This window comes from Camelus ferus, chromosome 24 (assembly GCF_009834535.1).
Source record: "Camelus ferus isolate YT-003-E chromosome 24, BCGSAC_Cfer_1.0, whole genome shotgun sequence".
In the NCBI taxonomy this organism is placed as follows: Eukaryota; Metazoa; Chordata; class Mammalia; order Artiodactyla; family Camelidae; genus Camelus; species Camelus ferus.
In genome coordinates this window covers 9,900,155-9,913,485 of record NC_045719.1, presented here as the reverse complement: position 1 = coordinate 9,913,485, position 13,331 = coordinate 9,900,155, and the positions used below count along the sequence as shown (strand labels likewise).

General features: G+C 43.8%; 1 protein-coding gene across 2 annotated transcripts in view; it reads right to left on the bottom strand.

Moving 5' to 3' along the window:
- Positions 1-352: 352 nt before the first annotated feature.
- Positions 353-13,331, bottom strand: part of TTC39C (tetratricopeptide repeat domain 39C) — an 83,676-nt gene continuing 70,697 nt past the window's right edge. For both annotated transcript variants that reach the window (XM_032467149.1, XM_032467150.1), the window contains exons 9-14: positions 9,464-9,573; positions 8,540-8,663; positions 4,159-4,256; positions 2,993-3,097; positions 1,658-1,696; positions 353-1,110 (exon numbers count right to left, since the gene is read on the bottom strand). In XM_032467149.1, coding sequence (XP_032323040.1) covers positions 1,021-1,110; positions 1,658-1,696; positions 2,993-3,097; positions 4,159-4,256; positions 8,540-8,663; positions 9,464-9,573 — 566 coding nt within the window. In that variant the 3' untranslated portion in view covers positions 353-1,020. The remainder of the gene's footprint in view (positions 1,111-1,657; positions 1,697-2,992; positions 3,098-4,158; positions 4,257-8,539; positions 8,664-9,463; positions 9,574-13,331) is intronic.

The following is a 13,331-nucleotide window of genomic DNA, read 5'->3' as shown; positions in this document are numbered from 1 at the left end:
CTATGTTCATTCGAGGATAACCCTTTCAAGTAATTTCTTAAAAGACATCCAAAAGTTGGTAATTAGACAATTTATCAGAGAAAGGGAAACACCTCAAACGTAGGCATTATTTATCCAGTCTAGAGACTAGGTTTTCTAATAAATTAGCAAAACAATTAGACTTTTGGTTGTAAAACTATCTTCTATTTGTTTCTACTTCATTGGCTTTTAAAGGGAAAAAAGTGTCCTTTGAAACATTTTGTAGACATCTGGAGATAAATACTGTGATGACCCAACTTCAGCTGAAGAGTGATTTGTTTTTTAATAAGTAAAACATGGAATCCTGAGTTACTCACTTTTTTCGGTTGTTTTGTTTTTTTTTGGTTTTTTGTTTTGTTTTGGTTTTGGTTTTTTGGGGGGTTTTTTTGGTTTTTTTTTTTTTACAGTGAAAGAGTATTCGGTCTGCAGTCAGGAGACCTGCATTCTATTCGTTACTCCAGAATAAGAGGGATAAATTAGCTGGGACAAGTCAGTTAGCCTTTTCGTGCCTGAGCTCCATTGTCTGGACAATGGAGATAATATCTGTGCTACGTTATTCACAGAACAGTCTGAGGATCAAGTGAAACACTAGAAAGCGCTTTTACTTTTTCAAAACACAATATAAATGCTGTGTCATGATACTGTTAGTAATTTCACAGATACCTCTGAGTGTCACCCAGTGAGATGTGTGCTTAAGGGAGGCATTCCTACAAGATCGCAGGTTGAATATTTAGCTTAATTTTATTTTAAAAATAAATCACAAAACTAAAATGTTTGAACAAGGTCACTTAACCCTCTCCCCAGGTGGTTAGTTATTACTACTATTATCATCATCATTATTACTGTTTAGCTATGTGTTTAAAAGAGGAGATCACATGTCAGCCTAACTGAGAACGCGCGTCCCTGGCACAGGTGGTTGATCTTCACAAGAGTTGTGTCCTCTGCCTGTAAAGTGCAGAACCTGTGTGGGGAGGGACAGAGCACGGACGTCCTTCGGGTCTGTCACTGGGGGACCAGTTCCCTCAGAGAGGCCAGAGCAGCATGGATGCGGACGTGTAATCTGTTCTCAAAGTCGTAGCCGGAGAAATCCTCCTGTAAGACCAGAGGAGATTTATGGACTCGGTGAGCGAAGCTGCCTGCAACACGACAGGATTAACCACACCAAGCTCTGTGCTTCCAAGTAAAGTTCCCCACACTCCCAATAAAGGCTTCACATTCTCTTGATTTTTCTTACTGCCAAAACGTCAAACTCTGTGTCCATTTTTAAAACGGCAACTGAATGTTATTAGTGCTGCCTTTGGAAATTTGGCCTCATGTTATTTCTGAAACAGCAGTCTTGAGTTGGGCTCAATATAAGCTGCTGCTAGAACTTTTTAACTCAAGAATATGGTTATGAAATCAACCGTTATTTTCCCACACAAATGAGGAGGGTTTTTATAAAGCAGGTTGAGCAATTTCATGGGAGAGTCTAAGTAATTTCACTTAAAAATCAACTGCTCACTGTTAGTTATCACTTTCCCCTTCCAGAAATATTATCAACCAGGACAGTCATTTCACAAAATGTCTTGAGCTCAGACTCCAGAGTACACGAGAGAGAGGGAGAGGGGCCACCAGAAAGGGGCAGAGGAGGCATCCTTACCTTTGCTTGGAGGAGGAGAGCTCTGCCTCTTCCTACAGTCTGTGAGCGCAAGAAAAACACAGTATCCCTTAATGTCCATAGTTACACGTACTCCAGCAGAAAACGTTACAACAGGAGGACATGTTAATTAGAACAATTCAGTGACACAGAAGGGAGTCTACTGCTCATTCAAGCTTAATGACTCAATCTTTAATAATAACAAAGCTTTTAAGTTTACATTAAGGCATTACTTGATAAAAAATTTTTCATATTCTTCACTATTATTCTATAAATGATAACAACTTAGAAGAGTTATACTAGTTTAAGATCTTACTAAACAACCTAAAATTGATGATAATTTAAGTTTCTTTGAAGTCAGTAAGTTAGCTCTTCTTTTGAAGGCATTACCGACTGAGGACATCAACTTCATTTTTCAAGCAACAGACCAGTGAGGTTGTATTTTATGTGTATATTTGAAGGCTGCATTAAGAGTAAAGATTTCCTTAAAATAAAGAATATGATGTTAGGAGTTTCTACCAAAACTTATAGAAATTGCGTTTTCTATTTTGGTAAAATTAGAATTTCAAATGAAAAGACTTAACCAATTAAAAGCCTATCTTTGGCAAGACAGGCCACATATTTAAGGGTTAGGCTAGAATATTTGTTGATTTAGCCCAACTTTTAAAAAGTCCACTTGAAAGCTGGTTTTAATTTATGGAAAATGAGAACTTTATACAGCCAATATTACATAACTGAGCTTCTAACAGAAGGTACCAAGTAAATCCAGCACTACCGAAATTCTATTTTAAAACAATTGCCCCATTGTGCTTTAATATACATCTTAATGGTGATGTCAAATTTATACAGTATCCTAAAAATTTGTAAAGTATCCTACACACCATCTTCATTTAACCTCACTACAATCTTTATTAAATTGGCAAGGAGGGTATTCTCTATCCTGTTTGATACATCAAGGAGAAGGTATGTGGTCAAGTAACTTAACCAGAATCACACACTAAAAATAAATGGCAGAGCTAGAATCATACTGCAGTTCTGTGTTCTTCTGAGTAAACTACACTAAATCCTAAAAAAGGGCAATGATTTTCCCTCAGAGGAATTTCTGTCCCAAAGTTACATTTAAGTGCATAATTCTAATTTCACAGAAGAGATTACCTCCTTAAATGCAGTAAGAGGGTTAGTAGCTCCTTGGACTCATCCTATGCAACATCAAGGAAAAAAGATAAAACAAAACCCTCCACATTCCATCAATTGCCTTTAGATGAAGGATGTTTTGCACCTTCTCACTTGCACATTTTTGCTGATGATCGTTATTTCATAAAGCAGAGAAGGTCTTACCTCTGGTTTGTCTAAGAGAAGACAGCCAAGTTCGTAGCAAGCATATGGCTGAACATATAAGTTATTCTGACGGCACAACTCATCTTTAACAGCTCGATGAAAGAACTGGAAGAATAATACACATGTTACTGGAATCCATTCACTTCCCTGCTTCAGCTCCTTTTCCTCCTTAGTGCTGATCGCGTCATCGGGAAGCAGGAAGGGACACTCATTTCTGTATCCAAGTTTCTCCTCTTCCGCGTTGCTGTTCCTTCCCGTTGTTGCATATCTTCACAAGTCCTTTATATGCCTGCCTGCTGAGCTTCCCCCGGAACATGGCCCCATCAGCCAGCCTGATTTTCCGCCTCTGCTGATTATTTTGTGGGGGACCCCTTTATCTGCATCTCAAAATCTGAACATCCTATTTTAATATTTTTGTCAGAACCATCTCTTGATAGGTGTCTTAACTGTGTCGTGCTAACACTTGAGCATATGATCTAAACCCAGCTGTTTAGAGCCATGTAATAACTATTATACCCCATGCTGAAAATCAATTAAAAATTATGATACAAGCACAGCAACTCTCCATGGATTTAAAGCCACAGTCTCCTACTGCAGTGCGTCAACTTTCAAAGAGTAACCAAAATAACTCTGGGATGCACGTCCAAAAACCCAACCAAACAAGAAACTCAGAAAAAACCCTCCAACTACATTTGAAAAAAAAATGAACAGTTCTTTTTCATAAACATGGACACGACACCCTAACCCAACAACTTTCTAGACCTCACCTTAGTCAGTAATGCACGACTAATCTGGAGTTACGAGGGCGGAACAGTGAACACAGGCTGCCACGCCTGGCCCCACCTGTTTACCTAAGGGCTCGGAGGCCTCACGCTGCCCCTCGTGTCCTCCTCCGCCAGCTGAGACTGTCCCCGTGATAAACAGCCAGTGCCAGAGAAGCAGCCCAGACGTAAAGAGGTACTCCAAGACTCCGAAGCTGCATTAGCATCTAGTATGAATCACCAACTTATAGCATCTGCGAAGACGACCTTAATCGCATCAAGTAGGTAACCTCACGCTGCAGCAGGAGACTGGGTGTGCTGAATGCTCTCTCGCTTTACTATGCCCAAGCACCCATGTAGGTTTTCACAGCTCAGCTGAGCCCCGACCACACACGAACGGTTTACCTCCACGGCATCCCTGGTGTTCCCCAGGCATTTGTGTATGGCCCCCAGCAGCAGGTACTTCAGCCCAACGACGGATGGGTCAGCCACTTCATGGCAAGCTGGGAGACGAGAAAACGGCAGGAGGGAAACACGTTGACTTAAGGGTCCTTAAGTATCATCAACAGTTAAGATTTTCATTGTTTATCAACTTAGTCAGTTCATGACTCTCACCCTCCCCCCAAAAAACAGGTTTCCCCTTCCTCATCCAGTAGTGAATGTCCTTAAGTCAAAGAAAAGATCACACTTCACAGTGCCAAGACGACTCAAAACTGCACCCTACTGTTACTAAGTCCAAGAAGCCAGTCTGAAAAGGCTCCACGCTGAAGACTCCACCTAGAGGACGTTCTGGAAAAGGCAAACAATGGTGGATGTCAGAGGTCTGGGAGGCAGAGCACAGGGGGCTGTCAGGGCAGTGAAGGCACGCTGTACGATGCTGTGAGAGTGGCTACAGGTCAACACACATGGGCTAAGTCCCACAGAACGTACAAAACAGAGCAGAAGCCCTAATGTCAGTTACGGACTGTGGGGGATAACACTGCGTCAGTGTTGGCCCATCAGTTGTTAACAAATGCAGCACAGAGGGAGGGGATGTTGGCGGCTGGGGAGGCGTGAGGCTTGGTGGGGGGGGGGGGGCTATGTGCGAACTAACTCTTATACCTTCTGCTCAATTTTGCTGTGAATCTAAAACTGCTCTAAAAAGTAAAGTCTATTAACATCTTTTAATTGTATCATATTAATTTAAAAAGCCATGCAGTGAGCACCTTCCTGTGGTTGTAGAAGGTACTGCATGAGTCTCTGAAGGGATCAGGCCTGGCCATCCTCTCTGGGGGACGGGCGCACACGCTGGAGGATAACATGGATGTTTTCCAAGGAAATAAAAAAGGTGGGAATTGGAAACACAGTGGGGTTAATAGAGGAGGAAAAGAGGTAATTATTTCTGTGAACCAATAAAAATATTGAGATTTGATATGATTTTATAGAACATACACACATATACACATACATGTCTATGTGTGTATTACTTACAAATGTATGTACATGTATATGTGTATGTGTATGTGGAGGTACACACACACACACACACACACACACACACACACACACAGAGCTCAAGGTTCCAGATACTGGAAGAGCTGGGTAGAATTGAAAAGAGGTCAATGTGAAGAATGGAGTCTGAATCTACAGAAGCAGGAGGGGCCTCAAAACACTGGGCTGTGAATACCTCCACATACAAAGAACTCAAAAGGTCTTCGGCAGCAGCAGTGTTAAGGAAAGGGGAATGCACTCATTCATTCGTTCATTCTACTCATTCATTCAGTATTCACTGAGCACATGTGCCATGTGCCAGCAGTGACAAAATAGAAAAAAATTTCTGCCCTTAGGAAATGAACATTTCGTGGAGGAGACTGATGATACAAAAGACAAACAGGTAAAATAAGTGTGCTAAAGGAGTGTTATGTGCTAAGGTAAAAAATAAACCCAGGAAGGGAGATAAGGGGTGCATGAGTGTCAGAAAAGTGCAGTTTAAGTCCCCCTGAAAAAGTGACAGGTGAGTAAAGACTTGAAGAAAACAAGTGAAGGAGCCACGTGGATGTTTGTGGGAAGAGCTTGCAGGCAGAGAAGGGCAGGTGCAAAGGCACTGAGGCCACTCAGGCCTGGTCTGTTCAAGAACAGTAAGGAGGAATGTGGCTAGACCTGGTGAGCAGAAGAGGGCGAGAGGCAGTGGCTAAGGTGTGTGTCCAGACGGTAGCCACTGAAAGGATCTGGGCTTTTACTTTGAATGAGATGAGACCACAGAAGGTCCCAGAAGTGAAACAACACAGCAGGACTTAGATTTTAATAGGATCGCTCAGACTGCTGTGCTGAGGATACACAGAAACATCCTTAAAACACAGAGGAAGAAGGGAGTGGAGAGGGGCGAGTAGATGGGGGAAGGGCACGAATGAAACCACAAGACAAGGATACAAGAATCCAACTGGCTCTGACGAAGGGAGTCACAGATGGGGACCCCAGTAAGCTGAATGCACAGGAGTGGGCGGGCTTGATGGGACGGGACCTCTATAACCCACTATCAGGTTTGTTTGGGTTTTTTTTTTTTTTCCTGTAACTTAACTATTTCTCTACAAAGACCTTCACCATGTTCTACATGATTGGATCAATTTGGATCATCACTGCTTAACACTGGGGAATGAGCTAACCTAGTTAACAGCTCTCTGAACTGGGCTAACTTGTAACAAAAATACTAGAGAATTATCTCATGTTCACCCCAGAGCCTGCCTCCCTCCCTGAGACCGCATCTTCATTGTTTATTTTGATGCCTGGAAAGGCGTTCAGAGGGTATTCAGTCACGTTAAGCGACAACCATTCTCGTGTCTCCCAATTACTGTTTTACATTCGCATGTGTGTTTAATATCCTTAAATACATGATTTGGCACTTGCGCATTAAAAAGAATACCTAAAATTCTCTACTGTCCCTTTGAGTTAGACATGGGTAGATATTCCAGACTTGCATCAACACGGGATGGGTTTTTAAATTATACTTATCTTTTTAAACAACAGAGTAGAACTTGTACATCCAAGAAAATTTTGTTTCCTTTCAAGCTGTTCCCTTAGGAGGGTTACAAACCTGTTCTAATTACAGGGCCTCTGTGCACAGCTTCTTTTGGAGGTGTATTACTTTGATCTCTGGAATATATACTAACAAACTTTTTGACCTTTAAGATAGTCTTTTTTTTTTTTTTAAATAAGCAAGAGGCATCAGCAGGGGAGTCTGATGATAAAAGTGTATGATTCAAGGGATAACACTATATTTGATCAAAAACAGTATGACTAGAGAAATCTAACAAATTTTCTAGTCACCAACGCACTATTTTTGAGTAAATCCAAACTATTAATACAAATTACTTCTGAAAAAGTGGATAAGAATACATTTCCAAAGAGAATCAGTCCCTATAAAACCATCTTTTGGGGTGTACAGTCGGCTTTCCATGTCTGCAGGTTCTGCATGCATGGATACAACCAACTCTGGATTGAAAATACTCCAGGAAAAAAAAATTCCAGTAAGTTCCAATAAGCACAACTTGAATTTGCTGCACAGTTCAGTGACTATTTACATATCAGGCATTATAAATTATCTAGAGATGATTTAAAGTAAACAGGGAAAAGTGCCTGGAGTGTATATGCAAATATCACTCCAGGTTATATAAGGGGTTTAAGCAGCCGCAGAGTCTGGTACCTGCGGGGGGGGGGGGGGGGTGTCCTAGAACCAATCCCCCAGGGATGCCCAGGGACAACTGCATGTAGTTTTTACTTCAACGTAACAGTCTCATCTTTTAATCGTCTAGCAGCACGATTTAAGTAACTTCGTGCTCCCGGGGAGACGAAGCGGCCTGTAGGTCGGTCTGAAGCTCTGCTCCTCCAGGCGCCATCCTCAGGCCAGCCGCAGCGACACTCGCCCCCACGGGAGCTGGACCAGCCACCGAACTGCTCTGCGTGCCTGCTTGCTCACTACAAAATGGGCACGACAGTGTTGTCGGCCTTCTTCCTACTTCCTGGGTTGCAGGATGGAGCGAACCAAATAATCTGCCAGACTATGAAGTGGCATTCAAATGTCTGCACATACACCTTTAGAAGAAATGCCACAGTATTTCTTTAAAACCAATAAAGCTTTTTTTACTTAAAGGTTTACTCTCCCCATGAACTTTTCTCACCATGAAGGTTATCTATATCTACCATAACTTAGGGTCTTACTTTTTTTTTTAATATGTGAATCAAAAAGGTAAGCTTCTAATTACACTCCCAAGTATCTGCTGAAATCAGAACGTAACTCCACACACAAGACCAGCACGCTCCGGCTGCATGCCTCACATGAGCACCAGCCATGCTCACGGCCACTAAAAGCCAGGGGACAACCCGCACGTCCAGTAGGAAGAGAATGAACAAACTGTGGTACAGGTGTCGCCACACGACGGCACACCTACTGCCGCAGGCGAAAGGAACGCTCTACTGAACGGGCCACAACTGTGGGTCCACCTCCCACACACGATGCTGGACAAATGAAGCCACGCGCTAAAAAGGACACACACTCTGATTCCGCTCGTGGGAAGTCCAAGGACAGGCAGAAGTAATCCATGGAGAGGTTACTCCAGGATTAGCACCACTGAATCAGTGCTAGCAACGCAGGCCTGTCCTTCCCAGGGCTTCTAGTCCTACCAGCTAAGCCACTGAATTTTCTGAATCACTACACTGTCTGTCCAAGCATGACAGCTCTGTACTCTCTGAATCAGACAATATTAGGGAGACACTGAAGAAACGAGCTGCTGCGTATAGTTTTGTTTCTCACCCTGACTCATCCTCTGGAGGTTGGGGAAGGAGCAGTTGGGAAGGGCTTTCCACAAGTACAACACTTCGATGGAGGCCAGCACACATAGCGCTCTGGTCGGGGTCTGCTTCCGAAATCTTTCTGCCTGCAAGGAGTCAGAATGATTAGGCTACGTTAAAAAAAAATCATGTAAAAATATTTCGGAGACATTGAAAAATGCATCATTCATATTGGATGTGCACAACCCCCCCCCCCAACAAAGCTAAAACAGAACATTTCTAAGCAATTTTTGCTTTTCCGTTTTTAACATATCGGTAGATATGCCTTTCTCTCATTATTCAACTCAATCTACTATTAAGATCCAGGGTATAGTTTGAACACTTCAGGATGGAACTAGATTCATTTCAGTTTAAATCAAACAAGTTTATAAAAGCTGGGTAACAAGTAATAACTCAGTGGGTCCGTATGGAGGGCGTAACACTACACGCCTTTTAGTTACAGTTCTGACCTCTGGCTTTCTACTTAGTCCCAGTGCCCTCAGTGGTGTTCCACACTACAGTCTCGTTTATACTCACCCTAAGTCATTAAACTTTCATTCAGTAAAAACTAAAACTAAAATCATGGAAAATTCCGTGCTAATTTGCATTCTTCTGAAAGCACCTAACCCTTTAGACAAGACGCTCTTCCTCTCCAGACATGCCCATTAGCTCTACAAGGTCTGTGATGTCTCTATTCAAAGAAACAATTGCTTTAATTATTTGCAACAACACTTCGTACTCAGAGCAGACGAATGGCATGGGCGTAAGTTGTCTCCAGTCGGGAACTGCATTTTGCACAGCAAGCAGGTCACCAGCTCTGAGTAGGATTTCCTAAACCTGCCCAAAGCAGTAACAGTTATAAACACCCGTCATAAACAACACACCAGATCAACAGGTTCCAACGTACCTTTTTCACTGAGAACTGCTCAATCTGATTGTTTTTCCTCTTGAAGAGTTTCTGGACCTCTTTAAAGACAATCTGGGCCCCGTCCACATCACCGGTGGCTCCTTGACAAACTGTAAGAAACCACTGCAGTGTTCCTTAAGGGCTAGGGGGAAAGGGCCACCCAGGGAAACCGAGGTTGATGATACGTGGAAAGTGTCAGTAAAGGAAAAAACAGAAGCAAATATTTTTAAAGACTGTTACACAGGGGCTACACCATCCTGCTGACTGTCACTCCACTGATTCAACAACTATTTCCCTGATGCCACGTTCCCACAGCTTTGGGGAGACAAGTGGGAAGACAACGGTCCTAGTCCTTTTGTGGGGAGATAGTCTTGCACATGACAACCCTCTCTTATATTGTCACAGAGCACAACTGCTCCAGTTGGAGCCCCAACACTCGGAAAATGAAATAAAAAGGAATTTAGGAAAGGACAATTAGGAGCCAGGAGGACTGCGACAGCCTCACTGGCCTCTTTTCACAGGATGTCCCACTGGCTGGAAGGGAAGTCACTGAATTAGTCCTGCACACAGTTCCATGGACACTTGCCACCAGCAAGAATGCAAAGAGGAAACGCACACGCTTACACCCTGAAGAAACGTGCACTTCAGCCGGAGAGATGCGACACACAGTCCCGCAGCCACAGGGGGTACAGTGCTAAGAGGCTTCAGAGTCCGAGCACCAAAGTACTTTTGGAAAAGCTCAAGAAGGGCAGGGATCGTTCCTCTTTGGAGGGATCGGGGGAGCTCTGAGGATACAGGAGTCAAGCTGAGCCTTGAGGAGGGTAAGATCTCGATGGTCTGCACACCCTTCATCCCACCCCAAGCCCCAGGCAGAGACCGCACCCTACTTCCTCGGCTTCACCTGCTCTCCCTTCTCCATACTTCACACCTGGCTGCAGCCCCACCTCCTGGCTGACACCTGACTGACTCCTCTGTCATTCTTTCCTCAGCCCCCATGGCACTGAATTCATTTCTATTAATTTTGGGGTTGATTTTGTCTTTGCCACATGTTGTTTTTCAATCCCCCCCATTGGAATGTCCATTGATTTGCTAGATCTTCCTTCTTTATTCGAGCAGTCCTAAAACTGGGCGGCCCTACACTTGTATTCTGGGGCTTGGTCAAGGATGGGCACAGGGCCACGGCTGTCAGAGAACGGGCAGCTGTCAGAGGGTCAAAGCAGCACAAGCAGCGAGGCTGGGAGGAAGCGGAGGACGTCGAGGTGACGGGAAAGGCAGATTTCTCCTGGGGGTGAGTGGGATTAGGCTGAATACTCAGAGGGAGTGCGAACCCCATTTCCAGTTACGGGAGTAACTGGTCCAGATGTGGCTGTCTGAGCCATCCAAAATGGTCTCATCTGTTGCACTTATAAATTTCAAAACCGGAAGGAAGCCTGGTGATTGTTTTGTAAAATAATTCCCTCACGTTACAGATCAGAGGATGCAAAGGTCTAGGTAAGTTAAAAGACTTGCCCAAGGTCACACAGTAAATCAATGAAAAAGAATAATTTCTGCTGCCCTGAGCTTGAGGTCTCCTAAGATAACTGACAAAATTATTACACAGTCATAAAATTTTAATAAAAGAATGAGCAAATGTGGGCACTGTGAGAGAGTCAAGCAGCATCAGTATCGGGATCTGGACCACCTACAATACTGATACCTCAGATCCCAAAGAATATACACCACCTCCTCTCGGGACAGTTACAGACACAGCTGCTTGAAAAGAAGCAGATGGTTAAAAGCAGGAGCATCTCTGACTCATCCTAAATCCGAGACCTACACAGAACTTGCAACGCTTGGCTCGTCCATAAAGACTAAGCTTACATCACCCTGTAAGTGACATTCTAATCTTTTGGGATAACTTCTGGTCTTTATGTAATTTCAAAACTTACAGAAGAGTTGCAAGAATAGTACAAGGACACAATTCAGCAACTCCACCTCTGGGTGACACACCCCCAGGGAATGAAAGCAGGGTCTCAGAGAACCACGTTCACAGCAGCGTCACTAACTATGGCTAAGGGGTGGGACAACCCAAGGGTCCATTGACAATGAACAAAATGTGCTATATTCATACAAGGGAATATATTTAGCCTTAAAAAGGCATGGAATTTTGTTACATGCTACAACTCGGATGAACCTTGAGGAACATCATGCTAAGACAAATAAGCCAGATACAAACAACAAATGCTGTATGAGTCCACTTATACGAGGCACCTAGAATAGTCAAATGAATACAGACAGAAGGCAGAACAGTGTGTTGTTAGGGGCTGGGGTTCGGGGAGCGGGGAGGTACTGTTTAATGGGCACAGGGTTTCAGCCTGCGATGGTTAAAAAAGTTCGGGAGATGGATGCTGGTCATGGCTGCTTAATGATGTGAAAGAACTTAATGCCACTGAACTACACACTTAAAAATGGTGAACATGGTAGATTTTACGTTATGTATATTTTACTAAAATTTTAAAAAATAGTGCAAGGAATTAAACCCCTGGTGGCAGTATTTCTGGTCCCTGAACAGCCATCTCCTCCAGCTCTGCCTGCCCACATGTAACTCAAAAGGCAGCTCCTGCAAGGTGCCTTCTCTGACAGCTGGACGGAAGGGACCCTGCCCTCTCCCGTGTCCCCTCTGCAGTGGAGCCATTCACACGTTTCTGCACGAAATCCCCGGGCAGAGGTGGAGAGCAGAGTCTTCCACACTTGACCATCTCCTACGGCTGGTGTGGTCCTGGGAATTCCGGTCTCTGGGGAATAAATGCTCCTCTATGTGGCCACAATGTACCTTTATTTCATGTTCTATGCTCAACAAAGATCAGAAAAGGGATAGCTGCCCACATGGGCTACGTGGCCCCATTCCACCTGAACGACCGCTGAGTCGTGCAGCGCTCTGCTGGGTTCATGAGGGTGCTGAGCGCACGAGGCCGCTCCGGAAATGGCTGCTACTTTCACCTGAGATGCTGCCAGCTCTGTAAACCAACCCTTAAAGTATACCAAGCAGCGTACTGGAAATACTCCTATTCAAACAGCTGCAGAGCCACAGAAAAATGCCCGTCCTGCGGGGACTGGAGGAGGGCCTGCGGGGACACGGGGCTTCCACCCAGACCGCTAATGGGCCACAGTTCTAGAACACCTGGGATACACATACAGGCCACTGTGAACTTCATCTTATTTTAAAGAGATCATTTAAGGGGATGGAACGTCAGGAGATGTTTTGTTAAATCCAAATATTCAGAGAAAAGAGGAGATATTTAAAATAATGTTTGGATGAGTCTTGAATTTTAAGTAAAATGAATCACTTACATGGGTGTCTAAGGAGAGTTCATCGTTAGAGGCAGCAAATGTGCAGCCACCTGGGGCTCCTCAATTCCCACCTGGGCACTTCTGCATCCCCGAGTGTCTTGTAGCCCAGGGCGCAGACAACCGTCTTGTCCACCAGGTGGCAGCACGTCTTTAACTATCTCCTCACAGAAGGGCCAAAAGGCAACGCACTCATATTCCTATCAGAAATTACAGGTGTTTCTGCCATAACGATACGCAGTGTTGAAATTACCTTGTGTTCTGCAAAAATCACACTGTAGTTATAACGGGTAGTAGGTAAAACAAGGTGGGAACGGACCACTTCAAAATCTGTGCAGCTTTGTAACCCGAGCACTAACGATCCAAACAAAAATATTAACACAATTTAATAGATATGTTACATTTTTAAAGATTGTTTAGATTTCTAATAAATGAAAAGTACAGTTGAGAAAATAAAGGAGAGGCTTAAGGGTAGGCTGAGGCTGTTTTGGACAAAATGCACGAAAACAGGGAGAACATCACAATAAGCTTTTCCAAGTCC